This window comes from Cololabis saira, chromosome 7 (genome assembly GCF_033807715.1).
Source record: "Cololabis saira isolate AMF1-May2022 chromosome 7, fColSai1.1, whole genome shotgun sequence".
Lineage (NCBI taxonomy): Eukaryota > Metazoa > Chordata > Actinopteri > Beloniformes > Belonidae > Cololabis > Cololabis saira.
The window spans coordinates 15,363,453-15,390,329 of record NC_084593.1 but is presented as its reverse complement, the minus strand read 5'-3'; the positions used below and the strand labels follow the sequence as shown (position 1 = coordinate 15,390,329).

The window sequence follows — 26,877 nt, the reverse complement described above, 5'->3', positions numbered from 1 at the left end:
CATTTACATTTTCCCTTGAAGCCAAGGTGTGGCGGCTGCCATACCTTGCCATACCCGATTGACGCCCCTGCTTGTTACTAGTTAGTTATTTAGTTACTAGTGTTTTGCTGGCATGAAGCCTGCAAGGCGGGGTCAGTATTTGGCAGCTGCCTCCCGCTGTGTTCACAGTCACAAAGGGGCGGGGTCAGTATTTGGCAGGTTCGTCCCTTGGGGGTGTGTGTGTTGCACGAGTGTGTGTGTGCGAGAGTCTCTCGGAGCAACGAACGAAGTACAAACTGGCACCACTGGAGCCCGTCCGAGCTTAAAAAAAAGGAGAAAAAAAGAAGAAAAAAGAAGAAAAAGAGGAACCACATTATTTTATCTTTGAAATGTTCCCGACGATATTCGCGCATCGTCTGCTTTGATCCCCGTCGAAGTTGCCGACGTCTCGCTACAAGAAACCCGAGCAGAAATTAATGCATCTTGCATTAATTGCTGTTTTGCTTTGACCTGGTAAGATTTAATAATTATAATATTAACGCTTCTTCAATCTGCTTCCTCTCAGCAGCATCTTAAACCTGAATTATGGTCCTGCGTTAAATCGACGCAGAGCTTACGCTGTAGGTGACGGCGTAAATTACGCGGCGACGCGCACCGTACGCCGTAACCTCTGCGTCGATTTAACGCGGAACCATAAATCATCCTTTTAGACGCTAACTAGTGTTAGCCCGCTATGCTACCTCCGTCTGACGTCCTGTGTTATTGACCAGTTTAACAAAACCTCAAATGCACTTTATTAATCAATCCTCCGTGGTGGTGTGTTCACTTTGAAGCTGATATTTGAGCGTGAGGTGCGTTTAAACGGCTCCTGGCACCGTTTGTGTTCACTGGGAGCTAATGGCTAACGACTAGCAGCAGAAGAAGTCCCATCATCATCTGCACAGAAACAGAAACTGTCAGATTAAAATACCTGCAAGGGTTTTGATGCCATATGCAAACCGGCTCAGTGCCTGCAATGTCTAGTTCCACAGCTATTTGTTGTGTGATTCAGTCAGACAGGAGTTAGGTGTCTTAACTGCATTAGGAGGAAGAAGATGCAGGAATAAGTCGGAGTCACCTGACGCTTATTCATTAAAAAAAAAAGAAAAAAGACTTGTATGTTGTGTTTTTGTGTGTTTTATAGTTGCTGTTTTTTGTTTTAGTTTCGTTTTCGTGTCTTCTTTTTGTCCTGCAGAACTTCATCAGTGACAGAGATGCTTCCTGCCTGTGCTGGAATGTTCTGCTGTTTTTCTGTAACATTGTTTAAACATGGAAACAGCTTTTACATGTTTTACAGGCCTGTCCAAGTGTGCATTGTAATACATTTTGTTTATTTATTTTGCTACTTTTGAACAGCTTTCGTTGAGGAGGGACCTTTTTTATTATATATCTGGGCTCTCTTTGAAATCTTTCAGATTGCATAATCGTTTCCGGCCATTGCTCAGAAATAGAAAGGATTGGTCTCTCTGTGCACATGGTGTACGGCAGGGATCAAATAACCTCTATGCATTACAGACATACAAAGGATACTGAGGCGTATACTTTAGTTTGGGTTAAATATGAATGAATGAATGAAGTTTATTAAACAAAAAAAGAGTGAAAAAGAATGGAATAGAATAGAATACTTTATTGTCAATGTACCTGGGTACAGTGAGATTGAAAGCAGCATCACCTCTCCAGTGCAAGACAAATAAGAAACAATAGTGCAAACTAGGGCTGTGCGATTAATCGATTTTAAATCTAAATCGGATTTATTAATCACAATCGATGTTAAAAAAAGGAAAATCGGAAAATCGATTTTTTGCAGCTGGCTGCATTACAGACAGAGCTCGTCTAGTCATCTTTGTTTGGTCAAGAAAATTGTAAATGTTGTCACTTTACTAAACTCAAGGAGGATTTACAGTATCTTTCAATTGCACTTCATTCCCAATAGGTAAATTTGTTTGCTATTTTTCTTTAAAAATAAAGATAAAATATTTGAAACAATTTATTCCATTGTCTTTTGTAGTTTTACCAAAAAAATCGAAATCGAAAATTGGGTTTTCAGAGAAAAAAATCGGGATTTTATTTTTGTCCAAATTCGCCCAGCCCTAGTGCAAACAATAAGAAATATAAGAAATATAAATAATGTAAAAAAATATAAAAAAGGTCAAGGTGCATTTGAATAGTGAAGACCTGAGATTCTATTTACAGATGATAGTATATACACATGTAGTGGAATATTGCACAGATAGTTCGGGAGAAGTATTGCATGGTAAAAACAGTAGCGAAGACATTCACATATTGTTCAGGGCGATTATGGCTTTGGGGAAAAAGCTGTTTTTAAGTCTGTTAGTTTTTGACTTGATGACTCAGTAGCGTCTTCCTGAAGGCAGCTGGTCAAACAGGTCAGAGCCGGGGTGGGAGCTGTCTTTAATGATCTTAGGAAAAAAGGGTACGGATTTGTATCCTGGCACATAAATGCCAGCACACTGTAATTCAGTTTCAGTTGAGTATGTATGAAGTCCCCCATGTAGTAGTGAGGAACTCTTTATTTTTGGATTTCCAGTGACCAAGAGAAGACGCCGTAACCTGCTGCAGTTGTCCTCAAAGACAGTATTAGATAAAAACAAAATTAGAAAAATATATTTGTTCCCTTTCATTATATTTCTCAGGAAAAAAATGAATCTGCAGATTAAAACTTTGGTCTAAAAAATGGCAACAGCGTATCTCTTCCTACCCCTTCCTTGATTTTATCTAATCAGAAATTTGCGATGACGGCAGAACACAAATTGCAGCTTCATGAACAGAATGTTAATAACTCATACTTTGCTGATTGCAGCTAATGTGTACGTGTTTTGAGATTTGTATATATCTCCTAGGATCATCTTCTGGACATTGGAAGATGTCCAGAAGTGGAATAATTAATGTGGTTCCACTATGCATTACAGAAATACAAAGGATACTGAGGCGTATACTTTAGTTTGGGTTAAATATGAATGAATGAATGAAGTTTATTCAATCATGACAACACAAAAACAACACAATACCAAAAAAACATTGTGCACAGCATTGACATTTCACATAAAAAACCAATAATCATGTGTTTGAACAATGACTGAAAAGGCATAGGCAGAAGCAAACTGCTTATAAAAGCCTATCCTATATTATTAACTTTCTTTTTTGGCTACAAACCTCCAGAAAAGCAAAGAGACAATAGAAAAGCAAAGAAAAAACAGAAAAGCAAAAAAACAACAAAAGGCAAAGAAACAACAGAAAAGCAAAGAAACATTAACAGATAGTCAATTGCACTTATAAGATTCAAAAATAGCTTTACAAACCGTAAAAAAGAACCAAAACCAAAAGAGAATGACATGTTTTTAAATTTACGTTGGCATCATTCCAGAATATAACTCCAATAATGGAGACACATCTCCTTTTCATACCTTTTTTTTTTTTTTTAGCTTTTTTAGCTTTTTGTACAGTAAAATTGACACCTCCTAAGATTATACGGAGTCTCCTGAATTGAAAAGAACCTCTGTATTGAGTCAGGGAGCATTTTTGATTTTGCTCTCAACATAATTTGCATGATTTTATAATAAAACAAATCATAAAACTTCATAACATGAGAATTTAGAAAAAGTGGCTTTGTGTGAGCGTATAGTAATCAGCCTTATTGTTGATACTTATGGCTCGTTTTTGCAGTTTTATTATTGAATTTAAGGTGGTTTTAAAGGTGGATCCCCACAAGTCCACACAGTAAGATAAATAGGGAACAATCAATGAGTCATCAGCAGATCAAATGCAAAGCCTTGGAATTCATTACATTTCTGGATTTATACAGATATATTTAATATTACCATCACTTTCATTTTGATTCCCAAAAACTCCCAAAAATATAAAGCATCAGTTCTCGGCGGGTTACATATTAACTTGGCAACATAATAAATAATTATGTTGTTTTTATAGCGATAAGATAAAGCAGATTCAATGAACAGCATGACAGTACATAAAACACATTTTTATTGCTTTTGAAGGTATTAAATAAGAAAAATAACTATCATTTTCATTCTAAATGAATGCAAACAAACATATTTTCTGTTCCAAGACATTAATATGGTGATGTCAAAGTAAATACAGTCATACAAATAAGTGCAATTGACTATAAGTACTTTATACTTATTTTTTTTGCCTATATTAACTTTGAAATGGCTAGATTTAAGCTGTGTGGCTGTCAAACTAAGTTCATATTGTTACTGTCAATTGATGGTGATTGAAATGCCTTCTCAGTCTCTCCAACACTTTGGTGCCATTAAACCATAAAAAAAGGGCACAAATGGCAGGAAATTAAATGGCAAATGTTTATGTTAGTTTAACCCAGTTGTTTTTGTGAAGATGAATATAAATAACTTTGATTACTGTTCAAATTGATAGTGTTAGGGCTGTTCAATTAATCACATTTTAATCATGGATACAATTCTGGCTCTTCATGATCATAAAACAATGTAATCGAGTAAATATATAGTCTATATAGATATATAGCTTTTTCTTTCTTGCGATCTGAATGTGATTCTTTCTGCTTTTTTTGTGTGCAACATACTGAATTGTAATAGCGATTTTATTGAAGGTATATAAAAGTCATGCTGGTGTCCCTGGCCAGAAATGGTTCAGGGTTTTTTAGTTTATTTAAAAGTATAGATAAATGTAGATTAACAGTTTAGATAAATGCTAAACCTGCATTTAGTATTTTGTCCTGAAACAATTTTATTTCGTCCAAAATTCAAGTTTATCATGATAATGTCATTATTTTCATGTTAATTTTGATAAATGTACCATCCTTCAAAAGTTTCTAGAGAATCACTTCAAATTATTATATAAGTGTCGGCTAATACATTGATAATGTGTTTTTTCACCTCTGAAATAGTTGCAGGCAATTAGTGGTTTCTTGATAACCGTATCTTGTCTTTTATTATCATGGTCATTATCATTATTATCATTTTTACGTAATTTGCACAATCTACAACAAAATTCAAGTTTATCATGATTATGTCATTATTTTCATGTTAATTTTGATAAATGTACCATCCTTCAAAAGTTTCTAGAGAATCACTTCAAATTATTATATAAGTGACAGCTAATACATTGATAATGTGTTTTTTCACCTCTGAAATAGTTGCAGGCAATTAGTGGTTTCTGATAACCGTATCTTGTCTTTTATTATCATCGTGGTCATTATAATTATTATCATTTTTACGTAATTTGCACAATCTACAACGGGTCATTGCTTAGGTTAAAATAAGCCTGAGAGAGTCATTTTCAAAACTGACTGAACTTTAGAAGTCACTTCTGTTTTTTTAAAAACAAAACTAAAAGGAACTGATGTGGCTGTATTTGTTTAATTATCATCTTAAGCAACTTCTGTACAATATTTAGATTTTCATATCATACATTTGTAAGGGTGTGTTTGTTTCTCGCTCTGTCCCAGCGATATACTCTGCTAGTTCAAGGAGTAAACCTGCTATTTTTCTTAAATACAGCAAGAATAGGCGTCAGTAGACCCCACATGACCCTGAATAGGGATATGGATGGATGGATGGATGGATGGATGGAATGGATAAACTGACAATGAATGTGGTGTTAAGCTAATGTATGACATAAACGTGTTGAAATATTGCACTGTAGCTTTACGAAATCGCCCTCCATAGACCAGCAGTACACTTATTTATTTTTTTTTTTTTTTCCAAGTATAGCTTCTTTTTGTCTATATTTGTGTTTTAAATTCTGGATGTAAACCTTAAATTGAATCTTGTTTGTGCAAAATCTTTATTATATAATCTAGTTATTTAAGCAGTTAATAAAAACAGCTCAGTTATTGTGTAAGAGAAAACAGAGATATGTTGGTATAGAACCTGGAGTAAAGGTCAACTTTGCGCTGATGTTGAAAAACTGTTAAAAACCGTCTGTTTAGTCAGTCTTTAGATTGTAATACACAAATCTGCTAGCACATGAATATGTTGATAAAAGTAAAACAGTTCAGCATAGCAGTCCTATAATATATCAACCCTCTGTGAAGAGTGATTTGTTTTAATTCTGAAGTGTTACTTCAAGGTCATGGTCATCCTGAAGGCTGGAGGTTTTGGTGCATTCTGTTTGCTATGCTTTCAGGCATTTTTAATATTTTATAGAGGTAGATGATGGTACCAAAAACTGCAGGCTTTAAAACAACATTATTATTAAATTTTCATGAAATTAAATGAAACAAACTTGCTACGGTGAGACTGTTACCTATAGTTTAGTTTTAAATGGATTCTGGACTAAAGCAAGATTTGTAAGAATAGTGTTTTGTTGTATTCACATGTGCTATTCTTCATTATTTTTTGTAAATGTAAACAGCTGAGACAGTCTAGTATTTGACAATAGTTGTTCAAGTTTGACTGGTGTGCATCTTGTTCTGGCTCCATCTTCTGCTGTGGTGTAAAAGCATCTGACTGGAGGTCAGAGTGCTGCTAGCGCCTTATCTACTGGTGCTTAACTGCTGACAATCAGTTTGAGGGCAAATTTGTTGCAAAACAGGTTTGCATGTTTTGTTCTAATCCAGCAGTTATTTTCCTTAAAAATAAAACGTGCATAACAAAAAGGGCTGACATTTTGTAAAACATAATTCTAAACAAAGTATAAATGTTTTAAAAATTATTAAAATCATAGGATTGATTAGTAATTTCATCCAACTTATTAACTAGGCATCGCAAATATTGAAAGTGATACATTTCACATGTAACAATGTTGTTGTTTTTTAAAATGCAAATAAGCACAAAAATAAAATTTACACCTGTTAGAGACAACCTCCCTTTCTCTTTAACCAGTTTTAAAGACATGACATTGCCATGAAGCGAGTCTGTCAGTGTGGAGATAACTGTTTGATGGTAGGCATACAATGAAAATTCGATGGCACATTCGAGGCATTGAAACGACCAGCCTGCCGCCGCTGAACCTGTAGGTCTTTATGTGAAGGATCTCACGTAAGCACATACCAACAGTGTCAAAACTCTTCAGCTTCCTGCCGTGTGAGATAAGACTTGCATGTAAGACGAGCCATAGATTTTATATAGAGGGAAAGTGTGCGCGTACACACAGCAGTCGCAGCGGTATCATAACAACACAGCTGCCTGCTGCGTGAGACCTTTGTTGCCAGGTCATTTAGTGGGTTGTTTTAGCCTCTGTGGATGGAGGCCAAGCTAAACCAAAAAGCTGGACCCACACCATCACAAATTCACCAGATTTTATCCCAGTCTGCTCATGTAACAGCTTCGATTTAACGATATTTTGTGACCGCCTTTTAGTTAGTGTAAACAAAATTTAGTTTATAATTGCAGAGTAAAGATGAGTGAATTAAATGGCAAACAGTTATTAATTAATGAATTAATTGATTAATTAATTAGTAATAAAGGATGGGAATAAAATGAACTGGACTGCAGCCTGGAGATATTCTGATGTTGTGAAAGAAGCAGTGGAAATCCAGACTCCAGTCAGGACTTGCCACAGGCAGTTTCATGCAGGGTGGCTGTGACCCAAACCAGAGGTTTAGTAAATTGAGATGCTCTATCAGATTGTTGAAATATTACAGGCTTTCACTGGAAGGAAAAACAAAAAAAGAGTGAAAAAGGGTACGGATTTGTATCCTGGCACATAAATGCCAGCACACTGTAATTCAGTTTCAGTTGAGTATGTATGAAGTCCCCCATGTAGTAGTGAGGAACACTTTATTTTTGGATTTCCAGTGACCAAGAGAAGATGCCGTAACCTGCCACAGTTGTCCTCAAAGACAGTATTAGATAAAAACAAAATTAGAAAAATATATTTGTTCGCTTTCATTACATTTCTCAGGAAAAAAAAAATCTGCAGATTAAAACTTTGGTCTAAAAAATGGCAACAGCGTATCTCTTCCTACCCCTTCCTTGATTTTATCTAATCAGAAATTTGTGATGACGGCAGAACACAAATTGCAGCATCATGAACAGAATGTTAATAACTCGTACTTTGCTGATTGCAGCTATTGTGTACGTGTTTTGAGGTTTGTATTTATCTCCTAGGATCATCTTCCGGACATATTTTACAACAATTAGCTGTGGATGATGGAAAGCCGAGACAAACCATGAACCAACAATAGATTTGTAAACTATTAGTAAGTGTGATGCAGGGCCCTGCCTTAAAGAATTTGTTTGCTAATGTCTTGGTGCCACAGTACACTTTAAAACATTGTAGCATTCATATTTTACTTGAAAACTGCTTTAATTGAATGTGCTGATAGATTGAACCAAAAACTTTTCAGTCTATCAGTGGATAAATTTGACATTGTTCCTTTTTCAAATTTTGAGATAATGTGTTCTTTTGCTGTAGCATGTCATTATGAGCCTGCTAGGTAGTTAGCTGTTGAGTCAGTGTTACTGTGCATGTCTTTTGAGAAGAGCCTCAGCTCGAGTACATGAGTAGGCAGATGGAGAAATCCTGTTCTGAGCAGCTGCTTGGGCTGAAGTAATCTGGGGTGTGAACATGTTCTGAGTAGGTTTAAGCGCAGTACTCGAGCTGTTCAGCATCTGCTCGATGTGTCGGGCAACTAGAGAGATTGTACCGTAATAAGAGTCACGTGACTTCAAATACAAGATGATAAACTGTCAAAGCCTATCTGTTATAGCTGCCACCATTTTCCACATTAATATGAGGACCTTTGTCTTTCATTAAGAGACTGTAATTAATAGATTTAGTTTTGCATGTGTGTCCATGTGATTGGAAAGTCCCAAGTCCTAACTATCTCCCTACTCATGGTTCTCTACTTTTTGGCTTTGGTTCAATTCGAAGTAGGTTTTTCTCTTCCACTGTTTGGAATGATACCTTTGTTTTCTTCCTTGCATCAGCCACTTCCCTGCAGCTGACCGATAGGATACAAATCCAGGGGTATTTACAGTGATGCATGGAAGCATTGACTTGAGAGCTAGTGGCTCGCTGTAACCAAAAGCTCCCTGTATTCTGTCTGAGAAAATACTTGGAACTGCATTGTAATTTTGCTTTGTCATTTTTTTGCACGCACTTCTGTCTGCTCGTTTCACAGCTTACCCGTACCGCTGGCGTTTAGATCTATTGTTTACACTCATACTGACGGGAGTAACAAGCCTTGTGCGATCCTGTTTAAGCTATTAGTTTTGTGATCAGACCTCATTCAGTGTTGATATAGTAGTGCAAAAGCTTATTATTCTGTGTTGCTAAACTAAAGGCTTGGCTTTTCTCATTGATTTACAAGTATGGCTTTCTCACTATAGTTTCCTCTTTGTGTCAGGCACACAGAATTTAAAAAACGGGAAGAAGATGCACTAGACAGGATACCGTGTGCTGTATAATTCAGTAGTTTGGAAATTTGCATCAGTATGAAATGGTTAGGGAGAGGTAATTCAGATCAATTTTAAATCATTTAAGTTTAACATCTTTGTTTAAGGTGGTATTAGGTGCTTGGGTCCAAGTATTTATGAACAAAAACAATATCTATGTTTACATTAATGATTTGTGCATCTTTTTTCTTCCTGCTAGCTTTGTATTCTTTCTTTTGCCTTCCATTTATGAGTGATAAATGATTACTGTACGTTGATGTCCCAGCAGAAGTACTTTGGTTTTTCTGATATTAGATTTCCTGCATTATCCGTGAGCAGACAGTTTTATTTGATTATTTCTGTCAGGTTGATCATTTCAGCTTTAGTTATAAAAGAAGGGCTTAATCAAAATAGATGTCAGTATCGTCATGTATTTGGCTGTAGAATTTGATTTATCCGGAGGGATTTATTTATTTTGTCCACCTGATATATGCATCATTCATCTGCCACACTCTGTTCAAACCATTGCTTTCGCATTAAAAGTGAAATCAGTATGCGCTCTAGAGTTGGGTGTCAATCTGACTTGATGCAGATACTATACAAAATGTTAATTTTCCTTCCACCCCCACAGAGTCCACCTTTGCGCTGCTTTTTTATTTCCACTGTGGGTGTTCATGTTTTTTTCAGTGTCAGTTCCTCAAGGAAACAAAGTATGTTTGTTATTTTGTTGTTTTTCAAGCACAACAGCCTTTCTGTGAAAAGGACTGGCAAATGCACTGAAATATTTGAACAAATGTGGATTGTTGGGCTTGATAACTGAGTATAAACAATTCAGGGCAGCCTGTTCATTTCTCAACAAATGCTGTTTATTTTTTTAAGATCTTTGTGTCCTTAATGGGGAAAATAGGCAGGAAACAGGTGGAGAGAAGGGGGAAGACAAGCAGCAAAGAGCAATGGGCTGGGACTCGAACCTGTGCTGCCTGCACGAGGGCAGTAGCCTCTGTAAATGCCCCGCTCAGGGGCTATTAACATATTCATGCAATAACATTGTGGAAATCAACTTCTAGCTTTAAAAGCCTTGCTTGCAAGGGATTTCTGGATTAATAATGCAATCTTTTGCAATTAAGCAACAGTCAATATGGCAACTTATTTGTTTCTGCAGCTCCTCTATTCATTACAGCTCTGCAACCAGTGCTGAAGGCTGGGTTTGTCGGAGTGCATGAAAGAAGGTTAAGCTCTGTTTATCCCTTGGGCAGGAATATCCATCAGATTTTCAAGGTTCAAAGTAAATCCATCTGAAGACAAGTCAGGACGACACAAAATGTATGCAGAGTAGGATTCAAATAATTAAAAAGGGTTGATTTTCATTAGCTTTTTCTTTCATCTTCGAAATAAGTGAAGTAAGATAATGCAAGTTTGGTGACTAAGATATGAGAAAGCCCTGGAAAAAGCAGCTATCCCCCGAAGACATGTGATTATTAATTTATCAGTGAAAGGGCCGGTCTGGGAGGAGCAGCTAAACTAGGCTACACCAGCGAGCTGCTGTCGATTCAAGGGCAAGCGCCGGCTGCACAGGCTGCCCCTTTTTCTCTCCTTTTTCTTACCTCACTTTTATTTTTTTTACTGCTTTACTGCTTAATGCTTTTTTCTCTTCTAATCTTTTATTTTTTTTGTGTTTTATTTACAATTTTCTATTATTCTTTCTGTTACCACTTTTTCATTGGACTGTTTTTGTGCATCCATGTGGTTTTTGTCAGATTTAACCTGGTGCTTTCTGGCTCTAAGAAATAAAACCACCATTTCATATCTGCACAGCAGTGCTGATCGAAACTGAAATTGTTTTTACTGGAGGTCATATTAAAAGTTTAGATTTTTAGTGACCTTGTCTTCTATTAATAATTAACTGAATTCATACCAATAGTGCCTATTTATCGCCTAATTATTTTCTGGAATTAAAATGGAGAAGTAGTTGCTCTAACTGGGTTGCAATTTGTCTATGAGACCATGTATTTGTTCCTTTTCTTCTCATTATGCTTATGTCTATCAAGCTTTCTGTTTGGCAAGACGACATTATATGACTTGTAAATACGTTAGGCTTTGAGCACAGAGCTGCTCTGTTTTTATTTGACTTTATTTTTTATTATATTTTGGGGAGGACATTTTTTAAATATAAAAATATGAAATCACATTTTATGTAGTAATTTATAAGGGAAAATGTAAGTAATGTACATTTGTTCGTTTCTGCTGTTGATATCCGCAGACGTCATAAAGGGAACATTTTGGAAATGTATTTCCCTTTTATGTGGTGTTTCCACAATTAAATGCAAAGACTACATTAGAGACTCAGTTTAATTTGATTTTAAGTACAGTGTCCATTTAGTTTTACTTTCTCATGGCCGTAGACGCAGGATTGTTATTCCTCCTCAACTCTGACTAACTGCTACAGATCAAACAAGAGGCATTGTTGCGAATGGCAGACAATTTAAAATGTGTTCAAGTAGGCTTTAGGTCAACTTCTCCACTGCATGGGTGTGTATATTTGTGTACGGTGGATATTAATAGATGTTACATTTCCTCTTTGCTGCGGCGCTGCAGACTCACGCCTTCATATGCTACCATGTATTAATGTTTCGTTTACAGCAGACTGAAACAACTGTCTATAGTGGAGAAGAGCTAAAAACACTGGAGCCTCTGAGATCAACACAATACTCTAACATCGGTTTAGGCCAGTTATTGATAGTTGTCCTTTGTTATTGATAGTTGTCCTGTTATGCAGGGTCTTGCAAAGCAATGTAAACATCCTGAGTAGCTAACTGGCCAGATAGTAGTGGAAATGTTACTCTTCTGTGATGTGACAAATTGTTGTCTACATTATCAGCTACTTGCTTCTTGTGGCAGCTTTGTATTTGTTTTTATTTTATTGCTTGTTTATAAGGTGAACCAGAATAGCGTGACATCTAATGGGATGCTTGTGAATCTATTACAGTAGCTGACAGTGACATGTTGCTCATTACTCTTGTGACATTTCAGATGAGGATCTTAGTCACATGGCCAGTGATTGATGGACGAGATTTTATATCTCTCCGTACGGTGTGTTTGTCACAAGAGCGTTTGGGTGGCTGTTTGCGCCTAAATTCTATGCTCACACTGCAGAGTACAAGGAAGTTATGTGCTGTGTAAAGGTCACAACAGTGTACACACAGGGAAAATACCAGGCATGCATTTTCATCCCGGTGTTTTTATGGAACTACAAGCCACAGGGTAAAGTTCTGCTCGTTCCTGTCTGTCCTTATTTGTAATTTGTCATTGTTAGACCTTTAATCCACTGACTTCCTTTTGCAGGCATTCTTTAAATTCTTTTTGTTTTGTTTGTTTGAATTTGTGCAAATCATCCAAGTTTCAGAAACTTTGATACTTATTATTTTGGTAGTTGACTAATCTATTGAAATCAATAGTAGACTATTGTTTTCAATTAGTTGGTTTTTCAAAAATTGTTTATAATTATTAGAAAAATGCGTTATCTTTGTTGAAAATTGCATTGCTCGCAATAGATATATAAGATCTAAAGATATGGTGTTAATGTTCTTTCTGCTTGGCTGATTAAATAGACCCCAGATGGTGAATAGCCTCTTTAGGCACCGGAAAGAATAAAAGAAAAAAGAAAGAAATTGAATGCATTACTTCTAATTCTGAAACATGTTTTTTTTTTTTTTTTTTTTAAGAAAATAATGGCTATAATAGCAATGAACCAACCTGGTTACATTGCATTTTCATAAAACATCTTCATGCAGTGAATGTTCATCTTATTGGCCATGAATATTACTGATATTCAGATGTGAATGCATTGCGCTAATATATATATATATATATATATATATATATATATATATATATATATATATATATACATATAATATATATACATATATGGTGTGCGACGGTTTGCGTGTGTGTGTACGTTATTTTTGTATTATGACTCGATAACGTGATAATGATGAAGTTTCTATATATTGAGGAGCCTTAATTACGTTCATGCAAAATGCTCCCATACTTTGCTTTCATGAACATGTGTGTTATGATGAGAGATGGTTTGCCTTGGGCGGGGGGGGCTGTTAAAACCATGTAGGCTGTCATCTACCTGCTCAATAAACAGATTACTGTCAGTCTTACTGTACTTATTCCTTTGAATTATATCAGTTTTTCAAAAGAACCTCGATTTTAAAGACTCCCTTTTGTGATAGTGGCCATTTTCAAATGATTAGATATGCAATCAACAGGTGATCCAGGTTTGAAAGAGACAAGAAACCTTTTCACAAGGCCTGAAGGCCATATATAATGGAAATATACTATTGGAAAAGAGGAAAAAGTAAAGATCTTCTAAACGTATTACTTATCTGAATTCATCCACCAACCCTCCATAGTATTAAAAATGAGTCATGTTCTGAATATTTTCTGGGTATATGTATAGAGATTGAAATGTTGCCATCCTGACAGCTTTGCTTTGAGAACATTGTTATATAATATTATCCTTAGGGCTTTGTAGACTCCTCATCCATTTTCCACCGCTTATCCAGAACCGGGTTGCGGTATTTCTTGGTTTTGGCTGATCATGATAATTTGATCATGGTAATTAAATCATTCATGGTTTATAAAAAAAAGAAAAGAAAGAAAAGTACAACATTTAAGAAGTTTGATTCCTTACTTGCATGATGCAAGTTCCAAGTAATTTGCTGACTTATTAAGTATGCTATGTGAATATTTTCTCTTGGGTATTAATTCATTTAGGTGGAATGAGGCTCATTACCAAATCGTAGTGTATTGGATGATCTAAGCTAAATTTACTGACGACAATTGAAATTTGAGCTTTTCAACTGTTCTTGTTTGTTGTTTTGTAAGCGTTGAACCTTTGACCTTTCCGTTAAAAGCTGTGTGCTGTTCAGGTTTCCATTCCTGAGTGTGGGCAGGTGCCGCTATTAGAAACAAACGGAAATCTGATACAGCGTTGGCTTATTTACATGAGCTGCCAGCTTTTCTGTGAGTAGAGCTGTAAATGGAAAAACTGATTTTGACAGATTCCAGTTGTCTCTTCATCCCCCTCGCATCTTCAAACTCAGACATCACATCAGGATGCTTAGTCTTTACAGTTCTTGTGCTTGATTTCTACAGGATGGAAATTGGTTCAGGTTAGACTTTTATGCTGTAATAAATACTATTTGAAAGTAGAAATGTTAAGGTTTGACAACATTAGTAGGATCAGAGCTAAAATCTATGTTCAGATAGGAGCACTGCTTCTTATATTAAAGTTTAGCTCAGATGGCCAAATGTGATCAATAAAGGTAAAACCAAGTGCCTAAAGTTAATTCAATATACTGCTTTTGGAATGGATGTGCTTTATCTGGAAACATAATACATCTTCATTGTAACAAGTGTCCTCAAGGCTTTTTTTTTAGCATCTTATTGTTTAGCTTTGTCTCTCTTTGTAAAGCTGTGGTTTTTATGTTGGTGACTGGCCAGTTTCCCTCCCGGCCTTCACTGTTGTATTCATCATTCCTTTTTCTCTCCTTGAGCACTTTGCCACAGTTTTACTCCTAACAATGTCCCTCATTGTTGAGCAGGAGTTTTTCAAATGTATATCTGGGATAAAAGACATGTAGGTGAACTTTTTTGACTGCTTCTTTGCTGCACAGGCCTTTTTAGTTGAAGTGTTCATGGCAGACTAGGCCCTGTTTCAGGAATACTAAGTTGTCTAATCCCTGTCTGTCCCTGAACCTGATAATGCTTCAGGGTGTTGAGCCTGTTACTGCCACCCACTGGAACGGTACTATTTAGATCCTCGCTCTGCCAGGGTAATAATCATTATTATTCAACAATATATTGTCGGAAAGGTTTTTATATCCGCTTAGTTTGCTGAGAACAAAAGCATCTGGATTGTGGAACCGCTTTGAGTTTCACTAGTCATGGCTTTAACCCAGAACAAGAATTTCATCAGAAATGGTGGGATTTTCTTTAGCTTTTGAAGAGGCTTACGCGCTAAAAGTGGCAGTTGAGTTAGTTGTTAAAAGGGTAGAGGCTGAAGAATGTCTATCTCATATATTATCCTTGGCAGACATTAGACACCTAAAGCCCACCTTTATTAAGCTTGTTTGGGTTTTTTTTCTTCTTCTGATCGGTGTTTGGTGCGCATATCAAATAAAAAGGCTCGTAAATAAGACTTAAATTCCAGAATGTGCAGTATGTCATAAAGACAAGCGCAAAAATAATCCATCTGAATAAATCCAATGTTACATAAATCTATTAAAAACTGTTAATGCAGTTGTGTGTAGAAGCCCCATAGACATTACTTCTCATATACACAATTGGCATAGATTAAGATGTTATGCCAAGCTGGTTAAAAATAAACATGGCTAATCTAAAAATGAAAAGTCTGGATCTTCACTGACCCACAAAACCTGATAAAACATTTAATGTACTAGGAAAAGTTTTGACAGGGATTTTGGATTTGTATATACCAAAAGTTTAAACAGTTAATTTATTATTAAGGCTTAGTCCGTCCATCTGATACCTTCTCTGTCTGCCTGCATAAAATCCAAAGAAGCGTTTTTCTGCAAAACTACATTAAACAAAACACTCAAAGGCATAGGATGTTATTTTTTTCTGGCCATTTTTCAAAACTGTGCCTTTGTGACATGAAATAATATTTGTAGAGAACCTTGGATATTGCTCATAAAGTTATCTAACTCTACACATAAAAATAGATGCTTTTAAGAGATTACAAAAAAAAGTGCAAAGTTGTAAATGTTTTAATGCAAGAAGTGCAGAGGGCCAAAAAATATTTACCGCAAGCTTCTTATCTTAGTATTAACCTGTAATGGCGATTTCTGTCACTTCTCCTCCTGACTTTGAAGTGATGCAATCTAAGTAGCTTAAATGCCTTGTGAAATATAAATAGGATGGAAGAAAAAAGAGGGAGTAATAATACATATATATTCCAGTTGTCCTCAAAATAAAGTGTTTGTAACCACATGGAACATTATTGATCTTATCCAACTTGCTGTCATAATTTTTTATGGCAAATAAAGGCAATAAAGCTTTTAGAAATGTTCTAGTAAAAAGATCATTGTCTTTATTGACAAATCAAATAAATGGGCCTAAATATACTCAGACACTGTTAAGCTTTTACGCATAAAAAAAGAAAAAGGCAGTGTTTCCATGTCATCCAGCTAAGCCAAAGGATGTCCCGAATAATAGTTTTACTCTTCACCCACAACAAAAACAGTCACATGCACGCCTGGATTGTTGTACTGTAGCTCATCTTGTTTTTGTCTCAGATGACTGGCCTGCTTAAATAAACATGGTCACATGCAAAACAAAGTTACAGCATGTGAGAAGTCACAATCGCACCTTGAAGTGCCAGTAGTTGCACGGGAATGTGCAGACCTGTGAGACACACTGACCAGGCTTTGCAGCCGAGGTTGATTACTGTATTCAGGGCTTAAGCAGACTGCTGTGCAACCACAAATTTCAACCCTCAAAGAGGAGACGCAAGGATAAGAGAGACGGGAAGAAACCAAAACACGACGAAGAAAATAGAAGTACAGAAGTGGATTACAGAATCATTTAATTTTATTTAAAAAGACTTAAGTGTTTCCTGACATGCTGGATAATAGCATGTTTTGTTGACCCCATATAATGTAATTATAAAGGAATGTTGAATTGCTATTCTCCATTTTTATTGTTTTTATCTTTGCACATCTGTCCATGCAACAGTAATGTCATTAAAACGCTCTTGTTTGCACATGTCCTGATGGGAGCAGTATACTATGGGTAGGCATTTATCAGCTTTACCTGTTCAAACACAGGTGCTTTTCTGTTGTCCAAGATGCAGAAGGGTTTGTGCTTGACTGTTGTAAAGAAGAAGTGCTCTTACCTGTGTCCAGATGCTAGTGTGTGATTATCTGTTACCCGCAGCATTCAGCAGCTTAAGCAAGCCACAGAGACAATTTTGTTGTCTTTTGCTTATTGAAATAAAGTTAACTATAAAATTAGATTTTTTTTAATGCTTTTTGTCTCTTTTTTTGGCTAGCAAACACTTAACGGGTGTTGAGAATAGGAAACACAGAGGGTTTGTATGAAATGAGATGGTATGATAACTTTTTGCAAAAATATCACAGGTTCACTCCTCAAAAACCTGAACAAAATGTGTTCTTGGCAGCGTAGAAATGTTTTAAAGCATGTATTACCTTAGCCCCTTTTTCTTTGCCAGATACCTTGTATTTATTACTCTAATTTGGCGTGTCGCCTATCCTTTTTACATTAACTAACATGGGGTGGGATGTTTAGCTGCCCCCACAATAGGGGTGTAACAATATATCGTGCCACGAAATTTCGCGATACAAAAACGTCACGATACGTGTCGTGGAGGTGACAAAGTGTATCGCGATATTATGTTATTAATATTAATCTATTGTGTTGACTAGAAACGCGCATCCGACCGCGGCCGCGGCTGCGCGGACCAAAATCTTCCTCCGCTCAGGAGAAAGTAGTCCCGTTTTGCGGTCCTGTTTTGAGCTCTGAACCTTTACTGATGTAAGTCTGGTGTAGAGTTAAGCCTTACCTTATTAAATTAAACCTTTTTGGGGTCGTGAGTAGGATAAACACGGAGACAACTTCTGCGTGAGTTTGCGTGTACTTCAATGTCCGCTCAACAGCGTAGGATTTCAGAACATCAATACAGCACCTAGTGCTGTATCACTCCGCCCAATCTAAAACATACTAACAACTGATATACTGACTAGTGTAATTATAGTCCCTGATTTACAGAATATAAAGAATATATTTACAAAATACTGAACCCTGAATTACCAAAATAACCTTCTTAACAAAAATTAATCTCCTCTTACACTTATAAGGTGAGCAGGAATAAATCTTTTTATGATGTAAAATTGTATGCATTTATTTACTTGTATTTATTTATTCAATTTTAGTTGTTAAATTTCTGGAAAAGAAAAAAGTCAAATCATACATGAGAGAAACTATTCAGTTTGTGGCAAAATATTTTTATTATATGAAACTGAAGATGCATAATGCAAACCTGACATTTACTTTTAGTTCAGTTTGTGGAAAATGGTTGGCCTGGCTTTCTCTTTAAAACTTAAACAGTTATAAAGCATTACAAACTGTAACAATAGGGCAAACGCACAGCATTGTTTTGTATTATGTGTCTTTCAAATAAAAGACATTTTTTTCCAGTTATATATTCCTCATTCAAGGTTGTTAAAAAATACTGCTATAATATCGTATCGTATCGTTATCGTGACCTCAATATCGTGTATCGTACCGTATCGTGAGATTAGTGTATCGTTACACCCCTACCCCACAATAACCCGACTCCAAGGGTACGTCGTCATACGGTCCCATCAGGTCTGATGTAACAGAATGACACTGGATGGCATCCAGCTCCTCACCCTCAGAACCAACAACGCCATAAATTGGCATATTACAGAACTGTAACTTACAACTGTCTACAAAACAAAACTGCAGCTTTACAAGAAACAAAACTTTGGTCATGAACAAATCGAAGAGCCTTAGAATGAAGTTTAATGTGACCAACGAATACAACAGCAGGAGTTGCAGAGGAAGACTTGGATTGGTCATAAACGCCTCCTGAATGTGCAGTTAAAGCAATTAAATAAATATTGAATTGATCGTTGCTTTTTCAAGTCAATAGAATAAGTGCAGTGACCTAAACGTGCAGCTCAACAGGTTCCAAACTCGATGATGCACATCATCACAGAACGAGAAAAAGAGAGCACTAGGGAGTGTAACAACTGATTTGTTTATGCACAAATACAACACACACCCTCATGCTCATGCACTTTTTGTTCACACTGGTCCCCAAAAGGGAACCAGAGGGCCATTAAAAATTAAATAAATATCTGATTTTGGAAACAATTAGTCGTAAATGAATTATATTTAAAGAATTCTCCCCTTTGCCAGTTAGAGAAATAGTTTTTAGTTTGTTACAGAAGTGGATTGAAATGGAAACAAGTCCGTGTCTAAGTGCATGTAAACACAGTATAAGGTACCATTTTAAAATACTGATTCATTGAAGTTAAAGAGATGTGTTTTATTGACATATCTGAGATTATTACTTTATTTTTGTTAATTTCTTTAGCAGTCTCTCTACTTGCCATCATATCAGTCCTCACCCTGTTTTCTTTTTTTCCCCTACTATGTCTTTCTTCATCGCCTTTCTTCGTCGCTCCTCAGTGAAGCTAGCAAGGAATCCTGCAAGAAGGATTAGCGGTCTGTCAATGAGGAACTACCGGCTGATCTTCTGCCACAACCTGAAGCAACCGTAGATGGTTCAGCGGTTAACTGGCTAGGGGAGGAGAGGACCGGACACACTTTCACTGCTACACGGTGAGTACACACACACACACACACACACACACACACACACACACACACACACACACACACACACACACACACACACACACACACACACACACACACACACACACACACACACACACACACAGTTATTTACATATAGACCTGCATCCATGAAGTTTTGTTTTTGTTGGCTCACTTGTTTTGTTGACGCATGCTCCTCATGCAATCAACTAGCCTGTTTATTTGCGGTCGGATCCACCACACTGTTGTTGGGTTTCCTAAAAGGCACGTAAATAAAACTTCACTCTGGCAGTGGAGAATCATTCTGTTGGATATATTTTAGACTGTTGCACCTTTTCAAAGATCACAAAAGACAGTAAAATCAGTAATAATGGATATGGTAAATGACATATTGGCTCACTAAAGCCAAAATATACCCAAATCTTTAGTAACAAGCTTCAGAATATCAGTTCTCGATACTGAAAATAGTCAAACAACTGTTGTTTTACACATCTTCACACTCGGTTAAAGCATAAATAAGTTGCGACTCACAAGTTATCTACAGTGTGTAAAGTGAAGGAGTAAAGAAAACAAACTCCCTCAGTTTGGTCATTAGCTGACATGTCTGGGCATGCCAAGTTAAGGACCAGCCAATAATGAGAGCAGGCACAAACTGGTTTTAGAAAGATGGAAGTAGGTTTAGGAGTGAGCAGCTGGGTTCTGCAAACAGGAACGGCTTCTTTCTCATCAGGAAAACCCCCAGATTTGACAGCCTCGTATTAAGCGCATGTCTATGTTTGTCTTTTTGTGAGCATCACCCTCACGCTTTGTGTATTCTCTGTAAAATGATGTAACTTGCACAAGATAAGACAAACGGATTACTTATCGAACCTGCACATCTATGAAGCATCTGAGCATTTTATCTTTGACACTAAAATAATATATGTATGTATGTGCTTGTAATTTGTAGAAAGATTAAAGATTTGTATTATTAGAGGAAAAAAAGACGATATAACAGATAAACATTTTGTCCCCTCTCCGATGACTGGACTCTATACTTTCTGACACTGCGTTCAGATTAGTCACCAAGCACTTATCATTGAAGTCATGGGCAACAAATACCTGCTGCAGATCCATTTGCCATGATTCCATTGACATGATACTTGTTATATAAGCCTCTTTCTTCAAGATCATTCATATATTTGTGTTTTTGAAAAAAACAAACTTCCAATTGTCAATGTGTCACTTTATTAAAACATTGTTTTTAGATTTTTGGTCCACATTCACAATTAGCTGTGGCTTCTGTTTTATATTGTTTTATGGCACTTTTACTGGTCCCTATGAAACAATTATTTACAATTACTGCAAACATACCACATTTCTGTAGCGCAACATGCAACGGTTATAATAACCGAGTTTGCATGTCCTCCTTGTTCTTGCGTGGGTTTTCTCTGGGTATTTTGTTTTCCTCTTATAAAACAAAAACATGCCTGTTAATGTGATCGTCCATGGGAGTCAGTCTGTGGCCGTCCCATTTGTCTCGGGGACGGTCAGTGCTGAGCACATGTGTTCACACGTGGCAGTAAGACACACCAGGTCCCTAAATGCGTCACGAGTGATCAGATCTTACTTTCCCGCCCTATATGCAAATAAATATTTTGCATTTGTTATATAACATCAACACTATGTACAGACATGGATTATATTGGATTTAAAAAATGTCACATTCATTTTGAATCTGGTTGTTTTCATTTGCCAAAAGTAGCATCTAGGTATATCAAACTTAACTTGTAGGGGGAAAAAATAACCAAAAAGGTAACAAGACAAAGAAGATCTACCACAAACAGGGTTAGTACTAGGCCTGTGTTGAAAAAATCGATTTTCCGATTCTCATATTAATTCCTAAAAATCGATTCGTATGTCCAGAGATATTTTTTTTTTTTTTTTTTTTTTCATCATTACAACTTTTGTTATTTTTTTGGTTTTTGCCCAAAAAAGGAATGTTTTGTTGGACACGAGAATAACTGGTACCATTTTTTTACCTTTAAATATGTTTAAAGGTATGAAAACATTACATTTTTCAGTTAGAACTTAGTTATAAATTGTCTATATTTCATTACTTTATATACTGTCTTGGGGTTACATTTGCATAAAATGCTAAAAACCAAATTCTCAAAAATTAAAAACCGAAATAGACCGAAAATGGAAAAAAATTTAAACGGAATGTGGGGAAAAAATAAAACCAATTTCATGCAGCCTCTGTTTGCTGCCCTGGATCTGTTTGGTAATTCTGACCCACACAATGTTTCTGAAAGCAGTTATATCAGCATTCTGGGAGCTGATTGGTCCTTACAGCATCATTAGCTGACAATACTTGCTGTTGAATCTCAATATAATACTAGCATTAATATGTTACATAACTACAGTCATATAATTCATGCAACAGCTCAAAAAAACAGTTTTGATAACACTAACCCAAATCAATATCGGAATCGAATCGAATCAAATCTCTATAATCGATTCTGAATCAATTCTTGACATTTGAATTGATCCCCACCCCTAGTTAGTACAGTGTGTATAGACCTACTGTACAAGGAAAGATTCATGAATCCACAAACATGAAGAGGAATCAAATCTGTGACTTTTAAATGATTGGGTGGTCACTGAATCCATCCTGGGGGCGTTCATGCTCAGACACGGCGGACATGAGCATCCCAGACCACCTTGAAGTTCCTCCTGAGTGATTAGATCTGAACCGTTCTTGGAATGTGTTCAGACCTTTCATTAACGTCGGTCACTTGTGATCAGTTTTCCCAGGATGCATTTTAGTGCGAGGTGTGAACAGGGTCTATGTGACCTATGTGGAGCCTTTCACTAGTTTTATAAACATTTGAAATGGAGCGGTGGGGGTAAAATGATTTTGTCTTCTTTGAGCTGGTGTAACTACTTTTATGAAGAGGATTCATCTCCCTGCATCATCTTCAGTCACTCACAGGATTCAGAACATTCATGAAGATTAAATCTTCGTCTACATCCTTCACACATGATTGTGTTTTCCTCCACTCATTGGGTTAAAATGTCAGCTTCATTTGTCACTGAGACTGTAATTTTAGGAAGCGTTTCACCTCTCTTGTGATGAATAAGTCTCTCTCCCTTTTTCCCCCCCCTCTCGTAATAAGTGAGGTCTTGGCGGCGTTGTGGTGAGGAGGAGAAGGAGGCGGAGGCGGAGGCAATGAGGAAGAGCGTGTCTCTGTTGCCAGGCAACGAGGGCGGGAGCTCAGCCAACACAACACGAGTTTTTGGCGTTCCTCTGGAGGAGGTGACACGGACTCACCCAGTCAGCGGCCATGAGGTTCCAGCACTGGTGAAACAAATCGTGGACTACATCGAGGAGCACGGTGAGCACGTGCACTTCACTAGCTTTTGCAGCAGTTTAACCGATTAACTCTTCATTTAAAATATGTTCATCCACACGTGTGTGTTGTTCTATTTTTATTTTTTTTACTTATTTTTTATTGAACACAAACAGATTAATACACTCTTTATCCATATTAACAGATACTAACAGAACAGGTGCAATCGTGTACAATGAAATGAAAGACATGAAAACAAATAAATAATAATAAACCAAAAATTAAAGACAAGAGAGAAAAAGAAATATAAAATAAAAAGGTTAACAGGAGGTGTTCATAGCTTTGTTAATGCTTCTGTTACTAGCGACCAGCGATCAATGAACTGGTAAGGTTTTAGCCTCAATCTTGCTGTAATTTTCTCCATCACATACACATGTCTTATCCTTTATCCTTTTTGCCCACAAAAAGCAGAATTCTCAGTAGAGAAGCCAGATCTCTCTCCATCACATCATCCGGAAGTATAGCTAGTATGACTAGGCCTCCATAGTAAAATCAACATGCAGAATCTGTTTAATCTCTAACTCAACTTACTTCCAGAAACCAGTGAGCTTTGGGCAGTTCCCAAAATATATGTGTAAAGTCCCCAATCAGACCACATCCTCTCCACCACAGCTCAGACATGTTGCTGTATTTTGATGTGATGACAAAGTACCACATCTTCACCTTCCAGTCAAATTCCCTCCATAAGGGCTATTAGTCAATCTATGTCCTGCTTTAAATGTTTCCTCCCATTGGTCATCGGTTATTGTAATGTTTACTTCCAATTCCCATTTTTCTTTGACCCCCGTATTATCACCATCTGATTCCTGTTGTAGGGCTTTAGTACCATTGTATTTTAACTCGTGAGTGTGTGTGATGAATGTAATTCCACAGGAATTAGAAATATTGCATCTCAGTTCGGTAAGTCCCACAGTTACGTTGCCTGGCACTCTAGCAGTAAGAGGTCAGTGACCCGTTGCAATAAGCTGTGAACTGGAGTAACCAGGGCTCCGGCTCCGGACCTCAGAGGGGAAGAAGGCGCATACCAGGCCGATAAGTCCCGGCGGTATACATGTACTGTACTAATAGCTGTTGACCTAAGGTGCCCAGTTCTGCGTCACGATAGACCGAAATATGTCGATAGCACAGATCCAGTTTGGAAGATGAAATTTGACATCAGCAGAGAAGCTCTGCCGTCAGCTTTCTTCTTAAGTACATAACTGTTAACAGCTGCCAACAGCAGCTCCTCTGACATAACGGTGAGGGTCAATCCCGTATCCCCCCAGGTTATTTCCCCCCAAGCCTCTCAGAGCATCTGTTGAAGGATGTTTGAAAACACCATCAGTACCTTTCACTTATGAAACTCACAAACATTCTGCCAAACACCTAACCAGACAATCCTAGGATTGCTAATCTACTGTTTGTGCAAGTCCAAATCCATTAAATAAATGTGATTTATTAAGGAGTCCAAGCAGCAAAGCTTCTGGAAACCATCTTGTTATTTTAGGATTAATATGATGCATTAATTAATAATAATAATAATAATAATAATAATAATAATAATACCCATGTCCTTTTTTCTGTACTAAAAGTGTCAGGGCAGCGGAAGTGTGACAATGTACCAACGCCAATTCTGGTGCATAGATTCAGGACCCTTTGACGATCCCTGAAACCTTGGCAGACGTCTGGGTGGCGATAGAATAAGATTTGTGTTTTGGCTCAAGCCTCAAGAACCGTACAGTGTGGATCAAAAACTCTTAATTCCTTTCAAACTCATGAATTAAACCTACCAATTCCTGCCAATTTTCATCATATTAGGGTTACTTTCTACTGGCATGCTGGTAGAAAGTTTGTGCAAGGTTTTTGATTGCACAATCCTCGCTCATAATTGCATGTGGAAAGAATGTACCAAATCTGAAACTGTCTGGCCAGTCCGGGATCCTATAATTAACTAATTTTGGCTTTCGCTTACATTTTCTTCTGTTCAGTGTTTCTTACCGTCTGAAAGAGGTTGGGGAAAACAAATGCCTTTAAGGCACTTTCTTTAATGGTCATAAAATTGCTTCATACATCAGACAGCATTCATGAAAAGTTAACAAAACAATTGTGATTTGCCAAAGTGTTAAAGGAAGAATCATTGACAACTAAACACCTGACCATTAAAGGCTGTTACTAGTATTTTTTTGTACAATTTCAAGAAACTGACCATGCTGATACTCATCCATTTGAAGGATAATCAGATTTTTAGCTTTCAAACAAACATCATGTACACAGAGAACATGTATATCTTCATATAGAGGGTATATAATGACGTCACTTTCCCACTGGACCCTTACTCGCACTGAGTGGCAAAAATGGCTGCAACTAGTGGAGAAGACGGGATAACAGCCGATTATGGGCTTAAATTAAAGGCAGTTGGACTTGACAGTGACCCGTACAGTTACCCCAAGAACCAGTGGTCCATGGACATTAATATTTGGCCAAGAATCGAGTTTCCTGATATTTATATGTACTTAATTTCTACGCCGGGGAAATACACGAAGCAAAGCTTGAAGGCATACAAAAGTCTTGACACTTGGTCCGACTTCAAGGCAGGATTTGTTGGCGAAATGAAAGTAAAGAAAAATGAGGACACCGAACTTTATGATTTGACCGTTTAACGTTAGCTACCCAAAAATCCAACATTACCTGATACAAAATGGGAACCGCAAATCCACGTTTCGGTGCCTGAAATCCAGTTGTTTCTGCAAATTGCAGCGATCCATTTGTCTCTCTTAAGCTTATTTTTCGGCAGTCTGTAAAACGATAACTCCGATTTCTTGCTAAATTTTTGAGTACAGTTGATCGCACAACAGCTCTTTCCCATTTGAGATGTTTTCGAGTTGCTCAAACTGAAAGTTTACGCTGCCACTCAGTCTTTCTGCCACTCAGTCTTTCTGCCACTCAGTGGGCGAAACCCGCTGTGAAGTCGCATCTGTGACGTCATGCACATTCCCTCTATAAAAGGACAAAAGTGTTGGATGGTTGTTCTAGTGTGATGTGTGGGCTTAGATTTGGGCCTAGAGGCTGAGGCAGAAGTCGGGAGGTGAAGATTGATTTATTTTGACGATCCAGGCAGGGGGACTGGGGGAGCCAATCAGCACTGGTGGGCTGGTGAGGAGGGCAGTTAGTGACTCTGGGCTGGCGGGGCAGCGAGCCGAGGCTCTGATGGAGCAGGGAGCAGACACGTGGCAGCGCTGGGGGGCAGTGAGGCTGGAGAAACCACGGCACGAGAGCTAGGGATGAAAAGAGAAAACACTGGTGAGCTTGGAGAGATGAAACTAGAGCATTTCAGTTCTCAAAAACAAAACAAAACAAAAGGCCAGGGGCCGATTGTTTAAAAAGTGGTTAGAATCTGGAAGCAGCACAGCAAGGTCTAGGGTTTATGTGCTGCTAATCATGATCAGGAACAGGTGTGCAGCAGCCAGCTCCTGAGCCACGCCCAGCCCACACACACACACACACACACACACACACACACACACACACACACACACACCACATCCAGACAGCTCTGCGGCTCTGTGTACATTTAATTTATAGGTTAAACAATAGAAAGCGGTTGTTTTCTCAGTCTTTTGTCGTCTCGTCTGTTCTGTCAGTTAAAACATAAAGGCAGTTTCTTATAAACCTTACAAATTAGTGGACATATTTTCAATCTATAGGAAGCAAATGTGTCTTAAATCCACACT

The 26,877-nt window shown here is 37.3% G+C and overlaps 1 protein-coding gene across 6 annotated transcripts in view; it reads left to right on the top strand.

The window, feature by feature from the left end:
- The first annotated feature begins 220 nt into the window (after positions 1 to 220).
- The window catches only part of fam13b (family with sequence similarity 13 member B), a 76,003-nt gene continuing 49,346 nt past the window's right edge, over positions 221 to 26,877 (top strand). For all 6 annotated transcript variants that reach the window (XM_061724866.1, XM_061724868.1, XM_061724864.1 and 3 more), the window contains exons 1-3: positions 221 to 492; positions 19,626 to 19,778; positions 22,934 to 23,152. In XM_061724866.1, coding sequence (XP_061580850.1) covers positions 22,987 to 23,152 — 166 coding nt within the window. In that variant the 5' untranslated portion in view covers positions 221 to 492; positions 19,626 to 19,778; positions 22,934 to 22,986. The remainder of the gene's footprint in view (positions 493 to 19,625; positions 19,779 to 22,933; positions 23,153 to 26,877) is intronic.